This window comes from Dermacentor albipictus, chromosome 1 (genome assembly GCF_038994185.2).
Source record: "Dermacentor albipictus isolate Rhodes 1998 colony chromosome 1, USDA_Dalb.pri_finalv2, whole genome shotgun sequence".
Taxonomy (NCBI): Eukaryota; Metazoa; Arthropoda; class Arachnida; order Ixodida; family Ixodidae; genus Dermacentor; species Dermacentor albipictus.
The window spans coordinates 66,816,352-66,840,881 of NC_091821.1; the positions used below are offsets into that span (position 1 = coordinate 66,816,352).

The window sequence follows — 24,530 nt, forward strand, 5'->3', positions numbered from 1 at the left end:
TAGTGGCATAGGTGTCAGGATAATGCCTGCAAATCAGTTCTTTTTGTGCCAGCCATGCGTCTTACTTCACTATAACCAACACATATCTAATTAGTTAGTTTTTATTACCATTTGTACTATTTGCACAATAGTTTTCTTCTTTCTTTTTTCCGCTGTTTTCTTTTTTCTTACTTAGCGCCGCTTTCTCGGTCAATATCCTGCAGTGGGTAAGTGCCATTATTTGAGGAGCAAACAAGCAAACAACGTTCTTGATGAGTAAGCTACTGATCATCCTGTTGCGCAGGGTCACCATCGCGGTCTGGCTGAGCTTCACCTCGCTGCTTATTTATTTCCTGCTTGCGCGCAGGTGAGTCGAGCCACTGAGTGCGACAGTGCAACCGTGATGGCATGTACAGTACGGGGACGCGTACAGATGTGCAGAGGTTGGGCCCCACCTGTGCCCGAGCATGCGCATCTGTTTCTATACGAGTTCCAAGTTTTCGGAACGAGGGCACCGCTAAACATACTTGTAGGCATATCGATCATCGTAGTTAAGCGTAAGCCCAACAGAGCGTATGAACCTCATCACTGAAGAGCGGAATGCGTCAGCGAATTTGAGGCTGCGCGGTTTAAATGTGAATATATATATATATATATATATATATATATATATATATATATATATATATATATATATATATATATATATATATATATATATATATATATATATATATATATATATATATATATATATATATATATATATATATATGTATGTATTTACACTTTTCTAACGTTTTGAATACTTGTGTGGGCTAGTATGGCGGCCTTCAACGAATGAAATGGGCTAATGCGAGTGCTAACACATTTTGGTGAGTTGGTTGGTGCATATCTGATACCAAAATTGTCTGCGCGCGAAAACCCACCCACACAAGGACACACCGACAGGACGACCATGAACTGGTAACTGAGTTTATTGCCTGTATCGCGTCAAAATACATTATTCTATTTTTAAGCGCAGACAATTGAACTATCGAACAATGTGCATGCTTAACAGCGAGTACATGATGCGGCATGGTGATGCGCACGAGCTTCAGCAAATACAGCGAAAAGCTCGTGAATATCGCTCTTAGCCCTCAGAGATCCAAATATGAGCCTTTAAAGTTTCGCAGTACGCTTAACACGAGGTGCTAAATGCAACGAAATGTCGCATGTACACGTTATCGCGTTTCATTCGTTGACAGTTGCACAAGTTCTAAAGGGAGTATTGCGCTGCGCGGTATTAGAAATAACAAGGTACTAATTTGTGCTGGTATCGCTGCCCTCCCTAATTTAACAACGTTCCTTCACTTTCACTTTCCTTCGTTTTTCTGCCCTTGAGTTTGAACCTTCTGCGGAAGGTTATAAATTTCTACAGGAGACACCAATATGACATGAGTACGAGATCTGTTCAATTTACGAACTGAAAATAGCGTCCGTCCATCAAGGATTCCCACAATGAGAGAATGTGAAGCACTTGATGGCATCCTTTTGCAGTACTTGATGGCATCCTGATGACATCGCATCCTCTCACATGTGCGAAGGCACCATGGTCCCGCTTTTTGACCTTCCGGTCACGGTGCCCTGCAGACTTCAATGCGCTCTCCGCTGTACCCTCGGGTGGCAAAGTCTCACTAACATCTTGCTGTCGAACATGAGAAACGAGCGCTTGTAGTCCCGCAATTTAGCAGTATTTAGTTATTCCCTATATGGTGTACTGGTCTTGCCTAGCGATTTTAATTATCTTCGGCTGCACAAGATTCTAACGCATATACCGTGGATCCCTCACGGAACAGACGGAAGCTGGCACTTGACAGCAGAGTGTGATGAACCCGATCAAGTACCTGTTTTGGCGCAAACTATACAGAAAGCACATTCACGAAAATGCAGGCATCCACACCCGCAGGTCAAAGTGAAGTTTCGTCTCAACTCGGAAATGCGCACCGTCCGGCTGTTGGAAACGCCCTCCGCCTCCACCGTCGTAGTAGACATTGAAAGTGGCTCCTGGTTGCAAACAAAAGTTAGGCTCGGGAATCGCCGAAGTGCGTTGTTAATAACCACTTCTGTCGACAAACGGCCTTTGCCTCCATTCTCTATTAAGTGGAGGCGAAGCACGAGCCGCTTTCAATGTCTACTTGAAATAACGTTCAGCAGCAGCACTTCGACGGGGACTAGTTGATAGAGCGTGACTTTGTGGTGCATAAGTTGAGCAGCTTAGGTGGCACACGCGAGGACACTGACACGTAAACACGAGACAGACACAGACCTTGGGCCTGTGTCCGCTTGCGCAACACGTGTAGAGGACAAATGTGCAAAAATTTGGGGTGTTACGTTTCGCTGCCTTTTCACAGGAGCCGCGTGGACACGACCTGGTCGCAGCCGCCGCCGGCGGCAGCGACAGCGGCGGCCGCTAATCTCAGGCTCCTGGCGTCTGCCAGCGGAGGCGCCTTCGGGACGCTGCCGCGCGCGTCGTGCCCGAGCTTCCTGGCCGTAGTGGTGTGCTCGGCGCCCGACCACGCTCCCGAGCGCCAAGCCATCCGCGATACGTGGGCCCGCGACGCCCGGCCGGGACACAGCGCGGTCTACTTCCTACTCGGCCGGTACGCCGAGGATGCCGCCGGACAGGGGACCGCGAAAAGCGCTCGTGAGAGGTGGCTGTCAAATCACGGTTGAAACTGTTCGTCGCCGCTGTCAGTTCACCGTAGGACAAAATGACCCCTTCCAGTGTTACCCTGGTATCTGCCGAGTGGAAGGCGCCTGCTCGTGTACGAAGAGTTATATCGCATCAACTTCTTCGTTATTCTGGCCTCCGACTTTCACCCGTCCCCAACTATTTTTGCCTAACGTTGATAAGCGCACTGAGTTTGGTTCCTTTTCCTGCCCGTGGTTAGAGCTCAGATGCTTAGATTCATGAGTTCCTGAGTCCACTAACAGCTCATTCCGGGAAACGTTTGAGAAGTGATATATGGGCGCCATTTCCAAACCTTGACATCACTGCTTTCTATTTTACTGCTGTTGCAACACTCTAAAGAAAATGTTTATCTCCTTAACGGTTTATGGGGTCCCCAAACAATATTCGTCATCAATCTTGGGCACATTTCCTTTGCTTAACACTCTACGCTTGCTATATGCTTTCCTATCCGGAAAGCTTTGTCACGCTTATATGCGTATGCCGTTTGTGATCTGAAAGTAGCGGTAGCGCAGCGTTACAGCAAGTAAGTAAACCCAAGGTTATTGACGATTACTTTTAGGGAACAAGAAAAGCCCGATAAGGCGCAAATTTTTCTTGGAAGGAACTTGCTCACCGGTTATACACGACCTTGCAAGGGGCCTGCGCGGACATTATAACAGCCCAATGTTTGCGGAATACTCTTGAACAGTAGGCTAAAAAGCATCGTCTGTATCAAAGTCGCTTATCTTAATTAAGCAACAAGAATGTCCCAGTGTCACGTACGTGTCTTTAGCTCAGCAAAGTGGTGCCATCTCGATAGCCCAACGTCTGAGCGCTCAGAGAACTAGAAAAACACAGCGGCTGCACGCATTCTTGCATGTGTCGCGAGATATAGAGCTAGAACGCAGAGAGCTCAGATAATACGGGTGAACGTCACATGCGTTGCCAATAGCAATCCATGGAGTTCTGCCTTCTGGTCTGATGTTACTGCTCAAACCGTGTTGGTCTCATGGGACCCTGTATTCAGACACAAAAAAACTTCTACACTATAAGTGTTCGTACCAGAAAATTCCGTCTATTCCTGATGTTGGATATATTATTAGCGAATTCGGTTGGCCATAGGCAAAGGACACTTGGAACAAAATCTTTGTGAATTGGGCCCCTGACATTTACATTTATCAGCTCACCATCAAGACCTTGGGCCGATTTCGCGAAGATATTGGTCCGTGAGTGTGTTTTGCCATTGGCGTGCCGCCTACGCTAATGATGTGTGTGCGTGTGCATATGAGCATGCGTTTGTGTGTGTATTTGCGTATGTGTGTGTGCATGCCTGCGCGTGTGCGTGTGTGTGCGCGCGTGTGTGTGTGTGTGTGTGCGTGTGTGTGTGTCTGTGTGTGTGTGTGCGTGCGTGCGTGCTTGTGTGTGCGTGTGCGTGCGCGCGCGCGCGTGTGTGTGTGTGTGTGTGTGTGCGCGTGTGTGTGTGTATGTGTGTCTGTGCGTGTGTGTGTGTGTGCGTGTGTGTGTGTGCGTGTGTGTGTGTGTGTGTGCGCGCGTGTGTGTGTATGTGTGTCTGTGTGTGTGTCTGTGCGTGCGTGCGTGCGTGTGTGTGTGTGTATGTGTGTGTGTGTGTGTGTGTGTGTGTGTGTGTGTGTGTGTGTGTGTGTGTGTGTGTGTGTGTGTGTGTGTGTGTGTCACACAAGGTTCCTTCACACAAGGAGCCTTGCGCGACACATGCGATCCTTGTGTGACCCGTCACAGGAGGAGGTACGAAGCTTGCGACGTCAAAACAATCTGATGTTGCAACCGCATCTTGCTCAAGAGTTGAAAGTAAAGCACTGATAGCAGATACGAAGCGTGAGAGAGCTTGCGGCGCAGCAGAGGTGAAAAAAAATCCCGAGCACACAGTATCGTTAGCTTAGTTTTTCGGGCAACAACTAAATGCAGGTCGATCAGCTCGGTACAGAGCGATGACTCGTCGGTTCTCCCCGAAAGCTCGGTGTTCGGAGACGTGATCCGCGCCGACTTCGAGGATACCATTAGGAACCAGACGCTCAAGTCACTGCTCCTTCTCCAGTGGGCGCACACGTTCTGTCCGCGCGTCAGCTTCGTCCTCAAGGCGGACGACGACGCTTACGTGGACCTGCCGGGCTTGGTCGGGCTACTGGAGGCGAAGAAGGCCGCCTTCGAGAACGACACGCGGCGCGGCAACAGCGCTGGCTTCCTGCTCGGCAAGCGACACGAGAGCAGGCCGATCGGTCGCAAGCGCCGAAGGTGTGTGTGGCGGCAGCAGTCGTGCTACAGCTATAGCTTAGGCTTTCTCTAGCATGTAGCATGTACATTAAGCCCGGGTTTTCAGGGAGCTTCATTAACAGACGCAGTACATGTATTCGCCTGTTACTGTTCGTACCCTCATGAAGACACGTCATCCCTCAATGTTGTTTGCGTTCGAAATGATGATCAGATATAATGGAGTACGGCGTCAAAACAATCAACTGATTAGAGGTATTGTTGGCGTCCTTGGGCAATGGCTTGTGTGATCTTACAGTTGTGGTAGCGAGTACAAATTAGCACATCCTCGTCTCTGCCTGCCTTCTGTCCCGTATGCTTAAGCGCTGTGATTCCTCTCTTAATCACTGATATCTCAGGAACACGTATTGGTGGCTCACAAGGTGGTATTTTCGGCAGATTCGTAGGTCTCACTAGCTACCACACTTACAGTTAAAAAAAAAGGTTATTTATAAATGCTGACGAAAGATTTTACTATGACAATGATGTAGTCTGCTGCGCATAAAGTACAAATTTAGTCAAAAGTAAAAATCCTACAAGCTTCGCATGCGAAGGTTGTGGGATCGTTCCCCACCTGCGGCAATTAGTTTTTTCATCCACTTTGATTTCCATTAATTTGTCGTTTCTTTTTCATTTATTAAGCACAAGTAATTCCCCTATGTTTTTGTCCTTAGTGTCAGTGTTTGTTGGCTTCCTATAATATGACCAATAAAAATCGGGCACCTCGGTTAACCCCCTTTCTTCTCGTTTACATTTATTTATTTATTTATTTATTTATTTATTTATTTATTTAGTACTATGCAGTACTCTATACGGGGTGTTTCAGCTAACTTTAGCCAGAGTTTTAAAACATTCCGGTACCCTCTAAGACGACGCGACCAAATGCATGTTGCTCACATTTGTATGTGGTGTGTTACGCTGTTTTCGTATTTTGCTTAATTAGATAATTAGTCAACATTCATTAACCAACTTCTGAAGCAACGAGGCTAGGGGGAAAATTCCAATTAGAACATTGCAGAGCGGTTTGCAAAACGTCCAAATAAACAGTTTCTGTCTCTCTCTCTATTAAGTATTAGTGTTTTCCAGCTTACTGCGGATGCCCGCGAAATACAAAAAACACCACGTGACATGCCCGCTTGCGCATCGTGATTGCACTACTTCCAAGCGTTCCGCGCACAACCGAAGATAGCATTTAGCCGCGTGTGCTGTCGCTGTGTCTGCTAATCGCTGGCGTAAATCGCACAGCCAACGCCGTCGTCACTGCACTGTCGCATTTTAAGCGGCAGCTCGCCCTGCTAGATGCTATGTTCGTTTGGACGTGGACAGTTTGGGAGCGCTGCAATCACGGCGCGCAGGCGGGTATATCACGTGGTATTTTTGTTTTGCATTTCACGGGCATCCGCAGTAAGCTGAAAAACACTAATACTTAACAGACAGAAAGTTATAAGCTGTCTGATCGGACGTTTTGCAAAGCGCTCTACAACTTTCTAATTGGAATTTTTTGCCCGACTACGTTGCTTCAGAAGTTGGTTAAATAATCTCGATTAATTTTCTAATTAGGCAAAATTAAACAGATAGCGGGACACACTACATACAAAACTGAGCAACATGCTTTTGTTCGCGTCGTCTTGGAATGTACCGGAATATTTTTAAACTCAGGCTAAAGTTAGCTGAAACACCCTGTATATATATATATATATATATATATATATATATATATATATATATATATATATATATATATATATATATATATATATATATATATTGCTGTTGTCGTTCTTTTCACGCTATTCTATTTGTTCTATAGTTTCGTATTCCCCCACAAGTGGCCTGGTGTGTATCTAACCTATTGCTTGTCACGCCATCTTTCGCCATTAAGTCGTTGACGGTGAAGCATGAACACATGCAGGCAGCAAAACGATCAGCCCTAAAGGCAGGGTGTCGAATAGAAAAAAAAACGATTTGTTTCGGGTTCGGGTTCAACGAGCTCTGATTTCTTTCCGGTTGGGTTTCGGTTCGGGGTATAAAAATTATTATTTATTAAAAAATTATAAAAACCTAACCCTGAACCGGTTCGCAAAGCGGTTCGGCGCAGTCCATTTTGTCCTACCCCAAGGCGATATGCTGCAAAGTACTATCGACTTGTCCGTATGGTGCATGTGCATGTTTAATCAAGAGGAGGCTGAAATTGACGAATTAATTACACAGATACGGGGGAATTTTCATGCATACATATTGAAGACAGAGGCAATTAACGAGAATCCCTCCGTCAGCGTAAGGTCTGCGTAGCTTCCACACTCGTTGCTTTGACAGCAGCAGAATCAGTTAATTTTTGTTTTGCTTCAGGTTTCTACCACAGGACTGGGGTGGAGGAATTGTGACATGTGATTTATGGTGTCGAAGACAGTGCGAATCGGCATAGTTTTACATGAAATACAACTTCACACTTCTAGACTGTAGCAAAGAAAGAAGCCAGCATTTCACATTGCGCTCAGTTTTCTGCTTTTTGAGAAGCAGGTGAGGTCAACAATTCTTCTGAACGATGAGCAAGGACTGTTTGTGCTGAGCCGTACTGTGCTGAGCCATACGTTGATGTTGCTTGCACACCTGAACGTGGCACGGCGTCTTCTGCTTGCTAACGGCGCAAAAGGAAGTCAAAAGCACTCACATTGTGCCCCACGAATAATTTCTCCAACTCTAAAAGCATTGTGATGTTCTTCACTAAGCATCAAACGTGCGTCGAACCATTGCACACAATAAAAGTCGATTTCGCGTTCCATTCAGCTTCAACGCGGAAGCATGTGGCAAAGCGCTCGCGCTTTGTAACTTGTGTTGAGTGCACTAGCACTTCCGTAAAGAGCAGGATTGGGACAAAGAAGGATTCGCGTTTAAACAAACAAATAAGAAAGCTCTCCCGCAACTGCGAAATACACTAGTCACCTATTCCCGCGCGCTTACAGGCACTACGGAAGCCCGGCCGGCTCATGGGTGCCTGTCTACTTGTCCGGTGCTGCGTACGTGATGTCGGGGGCCATCGTGGGTCCGATGCTGCGGAAGGCGCTGGAGACGCCCGCCCTGCACCACGAGAACGTCTTCCTCACGGGAATCGTCGCGTCCAAGCTGCACCTGAGGCTGTTCAACTCGCCCTGCTTCGCCTGCTGCGACGAGCTGGCAGACCCGTGCGCTTACCGCGGGCTGCTGGCCGCCACAGTCGCCAAGCCCGACACCCTGCGCACCGCGTGGGCGCTGGCGCGTGGTCAGACGGCCGGGGCCTGCACGCCGCTCAACGGCACCGACCGCCACTGCTGATGGCCCACGCGCGCAATTGCTGCCTTCGTGCTGCTGCGCTATACGACAATAGAAAATGACGATATGTGACGGTGTTTCTGTACATGTCTGCGGAGGGTCGTAGCGGCTACGTATTTGTAGGTCTATGGCAAACGGCGTTCTCTTTTCCTTTCTTGTTTTTCAGGGCTAAGCGAAAACAATTTAAAAGTTGGATGGTCCGGGCCATTTTGCACGTATCGCACGCTCGTCGTGGTGTCGGTATTTTGCTACCTTGGAATACCAGTGCAGCGCTAACAAGGACGAGGCGGGGAGAAGAGCGTACGAACACAAAGACACGGTGTTCTTGTCGTGTATCTACTCGTGTCCTTGTTTTGTTAGCGCTAGTCTAGTATTACAAAATGGCTTACAGACACACACACACACTGCGAAACTATAGTTCACGGCGGTTTGCCGCGAGCAGATGGGAAACACATAAGAAAAAAAAATCTCGTAAAATGTTAGCGACTATACTTTCGTTCTGTTCGCGTCAATTGCTCACATTATACCGACAGCACAAGCGACCATCATTTGACGTGAATGTTAAATTAGCTCAAGCAGCAGGTGTTGTCATCCTCAGTCTTCACGCTGTGTAATGACACTCTCCTGACACTCTCAATGACACTCTCAACTAATTGTATGATTCTGAAATAACAGGTGTTTTCCCTAACGCATAATTGTAGACAACGCATCTTAAAGTGCTGCACACACCTTTGAGCAGGTATCCTGCTGCTCTACCTGTAGTGGTCGCTTAAAGTAACTTTGGCGTTGCGCTGCTAAGCACGAGGTCGTAGCGGCCGCATTTCGATGGGGGCGATCATGCAAAAACGCTAGTGCACCGTGCATTGGGCGCACGCTAAACGACACCAGGTGATCAAAATTAGCATAATCAGATCTTCGTTTTGGCACGTAAAACCACTTTTTTTTTTCGGACAGCTCCCTGGAATGACGAATAACATAGCATTAAGCAAGTTTTCTAAGCGCACCGATATTGCTTTCTATAGAAAAAAAGGTATACGACGTTGCAGTTAGTTGACCCATTTTGGTGTCGGTTATTTTTATTTCAACGTGGAGAATTCACGTGATTGATTCATGAAATAATTAGCCTACTGGGTAGTGCGTAGAAGACCGCTTTGAAAAGGGTTGATCTTATTTGCTCAATTATTTTAACTGCGAGAAAATAAAAGAGGACACAAGAGGCACACCACACCACACCACGAGCGCAGTAGGCAAAAAGTCAGGACGCGGGACTGGCAAGTGGACACTGCGATGAGGCTCACACATGAAATTGCTGCTTCTTGCTTAGGTTGCGCACATAAAAAAGAGCCCAGAGAAGAAGAAATCTACTTTAATAGGAAGTCTTGGCGGGCTAGTTGGTTCATAGCTTTAAATGTTTCTTTTGACTGCGCGAAAGAAAGAAAACGAGGACACAAGAAAGAAACACACACCACACCACGAGCACAGTGGTGGGGTGTGTGTTTCTTTCTTGTGTCTTCGCTTTTTTTTCCCAGGCTGTTCTCTTTTTTACATTTTGTTAGGTTTTGTATGCTTATTATTACTGCTACTACCATTTCCCTCTATCTTTTCTTATCGTTCTACCACTTGCTTCTTTACCGATCGTCCTTTGTGAGCATGTGCGTGGAATCATCATCTTCGCCAGACCGCGTCAGAATCGAACACCTTTCAGTAGAAGAAAAGAAAAAGAACAATAACATGGCGGGCAGGAGACTTCTCCGGCAGCCTTATCTCGAGGTATGTGTTTTGCGCATCTGCTGGGCGATAACGCAATGCAGCACGTGAGTAAGGGCTATTAGGCTGATAGTCTCACGCGACGCATCCGTGGTTCCTCCTGTAAGACGTTCATTTCGGCTCGCACTGCACACATGCTTCGGTGTCTTTATCGTGCGTAGAGCATGTTTCGTCGTCCAACCTCCGCGTACTGTATATAGAGGTTTGACACACACACACACACACACACGCACACACACACACACACACACACACACACACACACACACACACACACACACACACGCACACACACGCACACATGCACACACGCACACACGCACACACGCACACACACATACACACGCACACACACACGCACACACACACACACACACGCGCACACACACACACACGCAAATGGGTCTGAGCGCCCTGAAATGTACATACGAAGGACGCATACCATATATTTCTCATTTCCGTCACAAATGTATGCAGCGCACTGAGTGAATTACTCGCGCCGTTGGGAACGCAAGTCATGACGTCAGCACAGCGGGCATACCGCCAACATTTCGGACGGGCAGGCAGCCCAAATGATAACGAGCAGTGTTACGTTGACATTTTCAGTCCTATCTGGAAAAGGAGAGTAAAAGGCATGTGAAAGGGTCCGTCAACAAGTTCAAGAAGTTAAAAGAATAAAGAAAAGGAAATTGGACTCTTAAAAACTTTTACTGAGGTAAGAATCAACTTAGTCATAAGTATAAGAAGTATGAATAGACTAACGAAATGGAGACATATTGTGTAGGCCGTACGACTGAACTTAACCTATATATCGGCGAAACTTTCGATTCACTCGTATAAACGCCGTATGTAGCCACTCGTATACGTGCTGTTCAAGGGAACTTGCTACTCGTCTATTTTCTCTAGTTGATGGATACGACTGCACCCACAGAGACACACATAGAAGTTAAGGTAACATAGTTCTTTCCCAGCGAAATTTTCGCTCACTCCGATCTCCTCCTTGCGTGTCTTTTCTGGATACATTACCTTGGTGTCGACGTGTTCATTAGTCTCATCGTTTCCACAACCTGTTGAGCCAGATGCGTCGTCTTTAATGGGAGGAAATGGCTGGCACCATGAAACACCAGTGCCCCCTTTGACTGTGTGGCATCGTCGAGGGGCACGTTGAACGCCCGCGCGATATTGACCGTTCTAATGTGTAGCGCGAAATTTTCATCTCAATTCTTGGCAGTGGACTAAGTGTTCCGCGAATGGTCTAGCTGGTTAGCTGAATGAAAGTTGAAAACTTCTAGACACTTCGCCTATGGCAAATTACTGTGTTCTTTTAGTGTGTGCGTGTGTGTACGTGTGTTGTTTTCTTTTTTTTTCTGCGTGTGTTCATTTAGCGGCAACCGTGTCTTTCCCGAATACATGGGCTACACACAACGGCACCTTTGGCGAAAGGTGAGGGTATAGGGGGATGGGGGAAGGGGAGTTGCTAAAGAGATCGAGTGCATACCTGAGAAAAGGGACACCGTTAAACGCTATAGCATTTCAGATCTCTTGGGCGACAGCCAAAATGCTGACAGGGTTTTCTCCCTTCTTATCCACTGAAACCATAGATTAAGACGTGAAAGCTTCACTGCATGAAGAAAAGAAACCACACCATGACAAGTCGGCGCGAATGTTTCATTTCAATGACACCTCACGATCCGCCTTAATGTTGTGTATATTTGACCGCAAGATCAGCGCCGCGGTCCAAGGATTAAACTTTGAGAACAAGGGATGCGCCTCAGTGACGCACACGCCGAGCATGCCGACTTTCGCACTGAATAATCAAAACCAAGGGACTCGGGTTTTTTTTTTTTTTTTTAGCAAGAATCATAAATGAAGCCAACAAAGCCAAGCAAAGCACACGGGAAAATAGTTTTTAGCTCATATAAATGTAAAATTAATAAGACAGAGCATATATAATGAAAGGCGAACGAAAAGAAAACGTGGCATCGGTGCAAGCTGAACATACAACCTGCGCATAATATACGTATATCCTGCAAATATGCGGTGGTCTTGTTCCCTCGTCCACTTCCCTGGACACGGCTCCTACTGGCGGCACGTTATCGTCCACTTTCATTTGCGTTTTCGTTATTCCACATTTCAATTTTAGAAACAAGTTAACATCCCCTATGCTTCGCTTGATTTGATTGTGTGTTGCGGTTCATGTGTTTATTTCGCACTGAATGTCGCACGCGACCGTTTCCGGATTTTCACAGCCGTGCCTGGCCCTGTGGGAAGGGAGGCACATGATGGTTCGCCTCAAGTTTGCTGTGTTCGGCATGTGGACCCTGGCGCTCCTGTTCACTCTCAACTACGCCTTTCTGCGAATGTGTGTCAGCGACATGCGTTGGCACGCTCGGCAGCTTGACATCATCCCGCGTGTGGTGGGCACCCGCGGGTTCCCCGTGCTGCCGGGCGTCGCCTGCCCGCGATACCTGGCTGTCGTGGTTTGCAGCGCCGTGGACAGGTTCGAACACCGGGCCGCGATACGCACCTCATGGGGCCGCGACGTAGGCGACGACAAGGGTACCGGCGTGTTCTTCCTCGTCGGCAAGCCCGATGCCACGGTATGCGGCGCCAAGCGCGTTTACTTTCTTTCCATCAATACGAGCACGACGCACCTTGCAAGCTTCCCACCTTGTTGCTTTTGGCGAGATCTGTGAGCCAGGTCATCCGGTGCCATTAAAAGAATTCGCAGTTTCGCCCGAAAGCCGAAGCATCGATTCCGACAGCACATTATTAGACAGCTATACGAAATAAGGACAGCACTTTCATCGGCCTGATATACTAGTAAACATTCGCTTATTGACAAAATTACCCGCTGTGGTTGCTCAGTGGCTATGGTGTTGGGCTGCTGAGCACGAGGTCGCGGGATCGAATACCGGCCACGGCGGCCGCATTTCGATGGGGGCGAAATGCGAAAACACCCGTGTGCTTAGATTTGCGTGCACGTTAAAGAACCCCAGGCGGTCAAAATTTCCGGAGTTCTCCACTACGGCGTGCCTCACAACCAGAAAGTGGTTTTGGCACGTAAAACCCCCAAATATTATTATTATTGACAAAATTAACAAGCATGCATGGTGTCACTCTCGCAGAGGCAAAGATGAACACATCTCATTCGATGACCGCGGACACTCACTGTCAAAACGCTGGCGTGAGGAAGCGCGGCAGCAGCAGCGAGCGAATTGACCTTCGTGCTGCCTTTCGCTTCGACGCGAACTAAGCGGCGAGAACACAGCGCACACGAAGCTGTCAACCCTCGGCACACCTAGACGCGGTCCCTATCGTAGATCGCTTTCAAGATGGAGCCCGCGCGGCCGTGCTCAACCGCGCCATATGCAGCCGCCGCATTAAGCCCAGACCGCACGTACGCTTGCGGACACGCGCAAGCTCGGGTCCGCGCGACCACGCATGCGCAGACGGTGCGGTATGGCTCGTACGCGTCAACACGCGGCGCGATCTCGGGGAACAGCTCCTCTCTATTATCGGCGCTTGGGCTGCCCAGGCTGCCTCGCGTCTAGATGCCCTCCTGGCTACACAGCTACGGCGTGGAACATTCAACTCTCAGTGAAGCAGATTTGTATCATGCAAGAAATTACATCTTCTTTTCTTTTTGCGCTGATCTAACAGCTATAACAATTATATTATTATATTATTAATATAATATATTATATTATATTATAACAGTTATATTATTAAATATAACGATTATGTTGACAAATATTGAAGCATTTTGAAACACTGTCGATAACAAAGTACGAAGCGGCGCCTGCCAAGGCGTCTGTGAGTGAGCCCAGTATAAGCGCGTGCTGTCGCGCATCTTTGTGGATGCAAATCGCCATTCCTCGCGAGGCGCGGCAGGCGCTATGCGCTGAGACGTGAGCTTGCGCGCGTCTGTAAGCGTACGTGTGGTCTCGGCTTTAGCAGAGTGCCCTCCCCGAAGCCTTGCTCGTGAGGGAAGACGCGCCGTCTTCCCTCCCCCATCATGTTCCGGATTTTCACAGCCGTGCCTGGCCCTGTGGGAAGGTGCGCCTGGCGTACACATCTACCCATCATACCCATCTTCCTGCCTTGCACGCGCGAGATGGAACCTCCGTCCTCGGCTCACCCTCACACGCTTTCACTCGCACACACAGCACACGGCGCACGGACACGTTATACAGAACATCACGGAGACGTTGGAATTGCGCCTGGAGTGTCCATGAAATTGCTATCGCAATAAAAAAAAAACTGTGATAACTATACGAGTCTTTTGCCCGCGGCTGACACACCATCACTTATTTAAGTGAAGCTTTCTTAACGAAGCCTCCCAGACATTGCTAACTACTGGTGCTGCTGCTGCTGCTGTCATCGCCGTCTTGCCGAATAGCTTACACACTCGACAGCACTTGTATAACGAATCGGCGTATGTCTAGCCCCTTCTCTGTATACTACTCCTGTGCCGGCCTCTGTTCTCTGCGAAATCACGCAGCAAAACAAGAAACAGCGTCAAAATATCTTTAGTGCAACAAATATCGCCTTCGAATGCATAACTTCTTTATTAACGCGGAGATTTCTACGCCTTCTTTCCCAGAGATCGGTGTGTCTGCATAGTCGGCTTTCCGCCGAATAAAGTGGGCCAATCCTCGCGATAATGCAACTGTAAAGTGGGCTTCCACCCTGGAGACCACAATGTCATAGCACACCGTGCGGCTGCAAGCCTATCTTCAACGAAACCAAGGTTTTGGCTTGCTGCAGCTCCAAAACAGCCCGTGATATACCGGAAAGTTATTTTGTGTTAAAAATGACTCTGTAAATCACGTCAGCACGCCTTCTGTGGCACTGGGAGAAACAGCTTCTGAATTCATGGACGAGCACTAGATGAAGCTGTTCATATTGTTGTGAAATCAGATGTGCTTAACCGACTTTCATTTTCATCTTTCATTTCATGTTCTATGTTCACTTTCTGTCACCATGTCTTGCTGTATACACCAGGTGTGTGAAGCTGCATCACATATTTATTAAACGCCTGTGGCAGATGTAGCACAATTCTAACTCTTCAGCTAAATTGCTCGATGAGGCGGCCATTACTTCTACTAGAAATCAAACTGCATATTTTAATAATTAACATAATTACTCTAATTAACATTCGTATTAATTATATTTTCCACATATGTTATTCTACGAATTGTATCCAATGAGTTTGCAGGACATATACACTTGAAACGAATTCTCAGTACTACACCGATTTCCAGATATCAATTGTCGAAGTGTCCGTCGAAATGCATGCATTGTAATTCTAATTTCATTTTTTTTCATTTATTTTCACCTTAAAGGCCCGGAGGCATTACATAAGGGAGGGCTTTAATCCTTGTAACAATGTTAAAACAAATGTACAGAACAGTAAAGAAATAACAATACACAAATACAAGCCAGGGACAATTGCGAAAAAAAAGGAACATCGTGTTAGAGTAAGGGTAGGTCGGATCGGTAATTAAGCAGCGTGGTTATTTAACATTTCGCGGAAAGTTTTACGGTCAGTGCATGACACGATATCTTCTGGGAGATCGTTCCAATGGGTTATAGCGTCGGGGAAGAGTGAAGTGTTCATGGCAGATGATCGGGTGTTAATGTTTGCTATGGGACGACTGTGGCTTAAGAGAGAGGATGTACGTAAGGGTGGATTTAACAGGGAATGCCTGGAGTGTGGATTGTAATAAAAGGTGTGAAGCAAGCAGAGACGAGAGATGATCCGGCGGGAAGCAAGTGATGGTAGTTCAAGTGTACGTTTTAGTGCGGTTATGCTGGTATCACGAGAGTAATTGGAAGTTATAAACCGAGCAGCGCGATTTTGTATTGCTTCTATGTCATAGGTTAGATATGATGGGGAAGGGTGCCAGATAGATGACGCATATTCTAACTGCGGACGTACGAATGTTAGATATGCTAGCTTTTTTATTTCTGGTGATGCGGCTTTCAGGTTGCGTTTTAAATATCCAAGGGTGCGTGAAGCATTAGAACAGATGGTGTCAATATGAGTTGCCCATGATAGTGTCGATGTCATGTGAACGCCGAGATATTTGTAAGACGGGGCATGATTGATAGGAGCTGAATTTATTGTGTAGGTGTGACTGGTTAAGCTGTGGTTTGCGGGTGAAAGACAAAGCTTTGCATTTAGTAAGGTTAAGCGGCATGTACCATTTCTCGCACCATACTGCGATGGAATCGAGATCCTGTTGTAGTGCGGTGATTTCATTCGAGCCTTTAATTGGGAAATATAAGACACAGTCATCCGCGAAAAGACGTAATTTATTCTTAATGTTAGCAGGGGCGCTATAACGTAAAACTATTCCAAGCTTTTCTATTCCAATTCTGCTATCAGCCCTCCACGATTGGTCAAAAACTTTTTTCGACCACGCCCACTTCAACTGTCTGTCACGCGTCGTCACGAAAACCGCAATACCTCCCCATCTGATATGATGTGTACACACTGATTATGCATGATTTGACAGAAAAAAGAAAAAAAACCTATTTCTGATTTGACCCCTTTTCGCCATTAGCCCTCGGCTATTGGTAAAAAGTTTTCAGGTTGCAGCCACTTCACCTGCCTGTCACGCTACGTCACAAAACCGCACAAACTCACCGCGTCAAAGTGACGTGTACGCGATAAAGAGGCATTAATATGCCGAACAAAACTGAATTTTCTTCGGAATAGCCGCAGGCTGCCCCGTTCCGAAAGTAACAAAAGATGGCTGCCGCCGATCGCTGAGACGCTGGCTACTCGCACCTGCCGGAGAGCATGGGTGTATTTGCGTATAATAAAGCTTTTTGCGTGGCCGTGTAACGTTTTCGAGCCCTTTCGACACGTTTACCACCTCATTCTGCCAACTCTTCTTTGCTGAAGGTCAGTTTTAGCGTCATTCTTAAGCTTCCGTTGCATGCCGCCGTGATTTTCGACCAGCCACCACAAGCTAAGTAAGGGAAAGCCGACCAATCGCAGACGCCGGCACCACCCTCTTCATCCGGTTATCGATTTTCAGTGCACTGGCTCTGCCCCAGTGAATTCCTCTCCACTTCAGCGTTCTCCTCGCCTCTTGTTAGCCAATTATATACGACAAGCCGCTCAGTGTAGGCAATGTCATTCGTTTTTCAAGCAAACAAAAGTGACCGCCTATGAACGAGGAGAGCGTTTGATTGGTCTGTTCAGACAACCCTGCAGGTGACCGCCCGGTGCTTGCGTCGGTGGTTACGCAAATTTGACGTCAGGAGATTGGAATAGAAACATATTGGAATAGTTTTACGTTATAGGGCCCCAGGTAAGTCATTGATGTAGACGAGGAAAAGTAGAGGCGATAGAGAGAGAATAAACATTTTTATTAGGTGAAGCAGCTAGGGAGAGGCGTCCTCAGTCCAGAATGCCTTGAGCTCGGGCCGCGTCCTGGGCCCTCGCAATCAGCCGTTGCTGATCCTCGAGGTCGGAGCTGGCCAAGGCTCTCTCCCAAAGCTCGTTAGTGGGGTAAGGGTTCGGATGATTTAATGGTGCCGCTCTGCAACCTCCTACTATGTGCCTGAGGGACCCGGGCTCTGCGCAGAAGCGGCATTGCGGAGAGAATTTTGTAGGGTCTATGAGGTGATTTCTGGTTGGGTGGGGGAATGTATTGACCTGTAGAGCCCGGAGGAATCGCTCCTGCTCTCTAGGTAGTGACTTGTGTGGGGGTGCATATGTTCTGCGGGTTAGCTTGTAGTGTTGTGTGATGTCTTGGTAAGAGACTAGAGGGTGCATGCGCTCGGGTTCAGATTCCTCGGCGTCGGCTCGGTGGGTCAGATCTCGAGCCACGTGGTTGGCGACCTCGTTGCCAGGAATGCCTTGATGAGCTGGCGCCCAGATGATCATGACTGATCTCGTTGGCGGCTTTTGATTGATGATCCGGAGTGTAGTGGCATGAATTCTGCCGCTAGCAAAGTTGCGGCACGCCTGTTGGGAGTCGGTCACTATGACTTCAACCTCTGTTTGGGAGAGAGCGAGGGCTATGGCCGCTTCCTCGGCTTGGAGGGGATTGTTTCGTGTGAGCGAAATGCTGCTCCGATGTTCTGTGTTGACGACTACGGTGGCTGTTGTGGCTGCGCGTCTGGAGTAAGAAGCCGCGTCAGTGTAGGCTGTAGAGGGTAAAGTTCCGTATCGCTTGTGTATGGCCAGGGCGCGGGCCTCCCTTCGCTCTGCGTGGTGCACTGGGTGCATGTTGCGAGGCAGAGGACGTACGGTGATTTTTCTCCGGATGGCATGGGGTAAGCTCACAGTCTGAGGCGGCGGATGGCTCATAGGGGCAGAGAGCCCCAGGCGTAAGAGAATGGACCTCCCTGCTTCCGTAATCGCCAGCCTTGTTCGCTGACTGGATAAATGTGCCTCGATCAGCTCCTCGGCCGTGTTGTGCACACCTAGTCGTAGTAGGCGTTCTGTGGACGTACTGATTGGCAGACCCATCGCCTGCTTATATGCCTTTCTGATCATTGTGTTGATTTTCTTGAGTTCCGTCTCGTTGAGTAGTGCGTACGGAATAGCGTAAGTTATTCGAGACACGACGAAGGCTTGGACAAGCCGAAGCGTGTCCGCCTCCCCCATGCCTCTTGTCTTGGTTGTTATTCGCCGGATCATGTGCGTAACTTGGGCTGTTGTAGTCTTAAGCTTTTGAATTAATATTGTATTGGTGCGATCCGACTGGAAAACCATTCCCAATATTTTTACGCTCCGAGACGGAATGATGGTGTGTCCCTCCAGCTGTATGTTGATAGTGGGCGAGTCGCATCTGTGCTTCTTTCGCGGTGAGACCAGGAGTAGCTCCGACTTTTGGGGGGCGCAGCTGAGCCCGCATGACTTAGCATAGTCGCTCACCACGTCTGCAGCTTCCTGCAAGCGGTTCTCCATTTCCCCGATGGACCCTGTGGACGACCAGATGGTAATGTCGTCAGCATATAGGCCATGCCGGATCCCTGGGATGTTATCGAGGAGCGGCGGTAGGCCTATTAGGGCGATATTGAAAAGGAGAGGGGATAACACTGCGCCCTGTGGTGTGCCGCGCCCGCCCAGTAGGAAGGGGTTTGTGGCTTTGTCCCCGACCTTTAGGATGGCTTTTCTATCTGAGAGGAAATCTCTGATATAGGAGTACGTCCTGGCCCCACAGCCCAGCGCGTTTAGCCTCTGTAAGATTGCTGTGTGCTTGACGTTATCGAACGCCCCTTTAAGATCTAAGGCGAGGATAGCCGTGGGGGAGTTGCGTGTCGCTGGTACAATCACCTCCTCTTTCAGCTGAAGTAGGATGTCTTGAGTTGAGAGGTGTGGACGGAATCCTATCATCGTTGTTGGAAGTTTCCCCGAGTCCTCCAGGAATGGTTGTAACCGATTGAGAACGATGTGCTCTAGGAGCTTTCCTACACACGAAGTGAGGGAGATCGGTCGTAGGTTCTCAATGGCTGGTGGCTTGCCTGGCTTCGGTATCAGACGAACCTCGGCTATTTTCCAGTCCTCGGGAAGGTTTCCTTTCCTCCATACTTCATTAAGATGAGCGGTAAGCTCTAGTAGCGAGGGGCTGTCAAGATTTACGAGTGCCTTATTGGTAATTTGGTCCATTCCCGGGGCTGTGTGGCGTCTCAAGCCCATTATCGCCGCTGTTACCTCATGTAGATGAATGTCCTCATCTAGGAGCTCGTTAGGGGTGCCGGTGTAGGGTGGCAGAGGCTCCGATGGCTGTGTGGGGAAGTACTGGGCTTTGAGAGCCAAAAGGAGGTCCGCCTCATTTCCAGGAAATTGGTGAATTACTCGGGCCATATTGTGGTGGGATTCCGTTTTGCTGCTGGCCGGGTTGATTAAATACCTCAATAACTTCCACGTCTTGGAAGTACTCAGTCTTCCTCTCAAGCTGTCGCAGAGGGATAGCCAGTTCTCTCGGCATAGTGTGGTAGCGTATTCCGCAGCCTCTTGTGTGAGTAGTGCTATTCGCCTCTTGAGCTTGCGATTTAATCTTTGCCTTTTCCAACGCTTCAGCAGGCTACGCCGGGCTTCCCACATGTGGAGCAAGCGAGCGTCGATGCTTGGAGTGGTGGTGGATGTTTCAAGCATTTTGGTGTGCGCCTTCACATCCTTCTGAAGCTGAGTGATCCAGTCCTTAATTGACTGAAGCTGTTGGCTCTGTTCGTTCGCAGCTCTTTCTTCTCTTATCTCCCGCAGCTAGGTCCAATCCGTGAGGCGAGCCGTGCCTATCCTGGCTTTGTATTCGAGCCCATGGAGAGTGGTGGCTAGCAGCGCGTGGTCGCTGCCTAGGTACTCCTCCAGATTGGTCCAGCAAGCTTGGGGGATATTTCTGGTGAGGGTTAAGTCGGGGTTCGTGTCTCTTTGAACACTTGTGCCGAGCCTCGTGCTATTCTTTGGATCGGTGACGAGTGTGAGATCCATGTCCTCAATAACTTTGTGAAGCATGTTTCCCCTGGGGTTGGTGTACGTATAACCCCAGAGGGGGTGGGCTGCATTGAAGTCGCCCACAATTAGAAGCGGATGGTTGCGTGCTGCGTGCGTGGCTTGCTCCAAAACCAGTTTGAGGACCGATGGCGCGCTTTTCGGCCGACAGTAGACGTTTAGAACAAACATGGGACTCTTCTTCTTTGTTGCCTGTGGGATAATTTCGAGCAGAATGGCAAGCGGGTCGGATTGCTGGAGATGGTGTTGAACGGCCACTAGCTTCTTACTGACCAGGGTGTGAAGGCTGCTGCCTGTATCGGTGCCATAAGTGACGTATCCGGGTAGGCGGACGTGTGTGTTCGTTTCTTGCAGTGCGATGATTTCGGGTGGTCTTGTTGATGTAGCGATGTATTGTATCAGTGATCCATACTTGTTCTTGTAGCCCCGGCAATTCCACTGCCACACCGTGGTTTCGCCTGAGGAGCCCCCGCGCTTACTGCATATATGTTGAGGCGGAGCCATCTTGGATATCAAGGGGTGGTGATGCGTGCACAAGATGGGGTTCTGGGGAGCCCAGAGAATCTGGCAATTCTGGTAGGGTCTGATGAGCTGTTTTCTTGGGGCGCCGGCTCTGACGAGCTTCCAGTGCTAGTATGCGTTCCTCTAGCCTCATGATGCGTTCCGCCAACTGAGTGTTAGAGTGTTGTTGTTGAGTTGCGTATTGTTGTTGTTGTGCCGCTGACTGTTGTATAGCTGTGAGTTGTTGCTGCATGGTAGCTTGTAGGGATGTCTGAAGGCTCTGAATAGCTTTTGCTACTACCTCTTCTACCTTCTGGAGAGTGGCATATTGGACGGGTATGACTCCCTGCGGTGCAGTGGGCTGCGCGGTTGCTCGTTGCGGTGTCGGGTTTGAAGTGACTTTGTGAGCTGGCTGTTCTTCCCGTTTCCGCTTCTCCGGGGGTGGGGTTGAAGTGTTTTGTGTGTGGGTAGTGCTATTTCTTCCAAGTAATTCATCTTTAAGTGCTACGAATTCTGCGTGTACGCTAGTGATTTCTGATTTGAGTTTTGCGTTTTCTTCAGTGAGACGCCTAATCTGGGCATGTGCCTGTGCCAGCTCTGTGTCAACAGGGGGGGGACGAGCTTTGGGAGAAACAACCTGTGCCCAGCTCACCTGCTGCGTGACCTGCGCTGCTCCCTTGCTTCCCCTCCTGCCGCTTGCGGAACGACCACGGCTCGAGGTCCTGCCATGGGATGGCGTCCGTCGTCGCGATGAGCTCCTACGCCTGGAACCGGAACGCGGCCTGGAACTGCTCCTCCCCTGGACAGCTCCGCGTCGTTTCGGGGACCGCGACTTGCGGGATGCTGAGTGCTCGCCACGCGGCCTCGGAGACGAGGAGCCTGCTCTCGGGGTCTGCTGCGGTTTCCGGCGGTTGACGGGCGGCAGGAACCTGTTGGGGCAGGCTTTCGCTGCTGTCGGGTGATCCCCGCCGCACAGAGAGCATCGAGGGTGGCACTCGTGCTGCTCCGTTGCTAGCGAAGTGCCGCACTCTCTGCACTTGGGTGTGGCGGGGGGCCGCGGGCAGACGTCCTCTCTGTGGCCTGTCTCGTTGCAGGTTCGGCAATGTGGCACGGTTCTCTTGTAGAGGTAGCACCGCAGAAAAAGGCCGGAAAATTCGATGTAATATGGCACTGTTTTTCCCAAGAATGTGATCACCATGGTGGTTGTGTTTCCCAGTCTTCTACATGTTAGCGCCTCGTATCCGGGAGATTCAATCCGTTTAAGTAACATTTCGGGCGTGGTGTCGTGATCGATGTTGTGTATTACCCCTTTGCAAGAGTTATCGGGGGAAAGTCCGTATGATGCAATATCATATGTTATTGCATCAATTGTAATTTTTTGCATCTTGCTTAGTGCCGAGGCCGTAGCTTCTGAGGCAGTGCTAAGAACAAGGATGTTTTGGTCTTCGTCGATGCGTACTTTGAATCCGGTGGAGCCGATTTGTAGCTTTGCGGCATTTGTGATGGCGTCCACCAACTTCCCTGGGCTCACCTTGTTGAGCTGCAGGCCGTTCCGTGGACGAACCGCCAACTTGTAATCATCGGCAGGAAGGGGGGGTTGTCGGGGCTTGCGCATCGCCGGTCGGCTGTGGCGGAGAACGGGCTTCGGTGGCGTTCGGGAAAGTTGGGGCGTGGTCGAGCGTGTCTGCAGCCGACGGCGACGGGCACGACTGGTAACATTGATCCAAGGCTCATTGTCTTCTTTGTTCTCCTCAGCGGCCGGAAGAAGTCCTTGGGATTCGCGAATTTCCATGTCCTCGTCCTCCGGGGCCCCGGTAGACGATTGGTGGGCTTTGTCGGCGTCGGCATTGAGCAGCGCGTTCGCCATCTGCAGCGGTGCGGCGGCCGAAGCCTTTGCTAGGCCTCGCCACTAGCGAAGTAGGTTTAGCGGGGCGGCCCCGCTTCGAAACTTGATGTGGCCGTAAAATGCAAAATATAGCACTTACACCCTCAAGTTTGGTGTTGACGTGCTCGGGCTGACTTCAGGCACACGATGATTACGTAGAATCTGGATGCGGAGGTGATTTCGCCGAAAATGTAGCTTCTGTGCGGAGCAGATGTGGAGCCCATCCGACCCGTCGCCACACTTCGTCGTCTCGAGGCGATAAACCAGTGCCCTGTGGCACACCCGATGTTCCGCTGCTAAGAGATGAATTATGGTTATTTGCAGAGGTAAACTGTGTGCGCCCTTTTAAGAAGTGTTCAAGCCAGGTAAGCAAGCTATTTGGGATTCCGATTTATAAAGTTAAATGCATAAAACAGTGTTTACTCAGAAAAATAAGCGTAACAATAGTGAAATTTTACCGCAAGTTTGACGGCGCAAATCTCAAACCGGTGTCATCCTCAGAATTCGTTCCAAGACTATATGCCTTGCAAACTAACTATAGCTATGATTGGTACATTGAAATATGTGCTGTAACTTAATTATTTAAAACGTTAATTAGTGAAATTATGTTAAATATTCAATTAAGCATTTCGATTTCTCGGCTGCCTTATCGAGTTCATGGGTTAGAATTGTGCTATATGCAACATGCAATTTTTTGCATTTTTATTGCAGCTAAAAGAACACTCTACATTTGACGTGCGCCTGCAAACAATAAACAGGTGAAAGAAACTAGCCCCAGTCGGAGCCTCATTGTCTTAGCAAAGTATCCAATCCCGAAGACAGTGTAATCCGGTGTCACGCAGGTCGCAAGGTGTACGCTCTTCGCGTCCGGCCGTCTTGTCTCGCAGGAAGGTCATCGCTTTCCTGCCAGACGTGGGCAGAAGATATAGCAGTCGGATATATCACTTAATTACACGCTTCATGAAAGTTTCGCCCACATAGATTTCTATATGTACACTGTATATGCTATTTCTTTTCATTTTCTTTTTTGCCACCGCACCAAAATAGTATGCTGATCCGACACCACTAATTTCTGCAGTGCAGCTTTGCTAAATATTGCAATGGATTGACGAGACTGTTTTGCATCTTGCCCTGCACTGGAGTGTGCGCGCTATAGATCTCGAGCAGGCTTGTTTGCTCGCTCTCACCACCCGAAGATTACAGAAAAACTGCGGCACTGCACTTCCGCATTGTGCCGGTGTTGCGAATTCATGCACGGCCTTATCGGCCGGCAGTTCAAGGGAAGTCCAAGGAGCCGTTCTTTCGTGCTGCCGCGGCCTTTTTCACATTGCCGAGCGTTCTCCGCTTCCCCCCTGTCTTTCCAAAGCTGATCGATAGTTAGTTTAGGGTACCGCAGTGATTAGTCTACAGTACAGACCTTATAGGCTTAGCGACGGCTTAGAAAGAGAACCAAACACAAAGGAGAGAATGGCTCTATCTTCAGTTGGGCATAGACATTTAGCGACTCTGCAGAAACTCTTCTGGCACTCTGTCTAACACGTGAGTGTGTGTGACCGATCCGGGTTCGGGCTTGACGTCAGGAGAGTTCGAACAAAACGGTCGCGCCTGTT

The 24,530-nt window shown here is 48.8% G+C and overlaps 2 protein-coding genes across 3 annotated transcripts in view; both read left to right on the forward strand.

The window, feature by feature from the left end:
• The first annotated feature begins 213 nt into the window (after window positions 1-213).
• On the forward strand, window positions 214-8,359 carry LOC139055202 (beta-1,3-galactosyltransferase 4-like). Of its 2 annotated transcripts, none has more exons than XM_070532735.1 (4): window positions 214-346; window positions 2,373-2,672; window positions 4,637-4,963; window positions 7,942-8,359. In XM_070532735.1, the coding sequence occupies exons 1-4, from the start codon at window positions 252-254 to the stop codon at window positions 8,288-8,290; spliced, it is 1,071 nt and encodes a 356-aa protein (XP_070388836.1). In that variant the 5' UTR covers window positions 214-251; the 3' UTR covers window positions 8,291-8,359. The 2 variants fall into 2 exon arrangements, with proteins under 2 accessions (XP_070388836.1, XP_070388837.1); XM_070532736.1 differs by having other exon boundaries at window positions 2,373-2,621.
• A 1,571-nt stretch (window positions 8,360-9,930) lies between these two features.
• Window positions 9,931-24,530, forward strand: part of LOC139055208 (beta-1,3-galactosyltransferase 5-like) — a 45,975-nt gene continuing 31,375 nt past the window's right edge. The window contains exons 1-2 of the mRNA XM_070532737.1: window positions 9,931-10,057; window positions 12,304-12,654. Of these exons, the coding sequence (XP_070388838.1) occupies window positions 9,938-10,057; window positions 12,304-12,654 (471 nt within the window). The 5' untranslated portion in view covers window positions 9,931-9,937. The remainder of the gene's footprint in view (window positions 10,058-12,303; window positions 12,655-24,530) is intronic.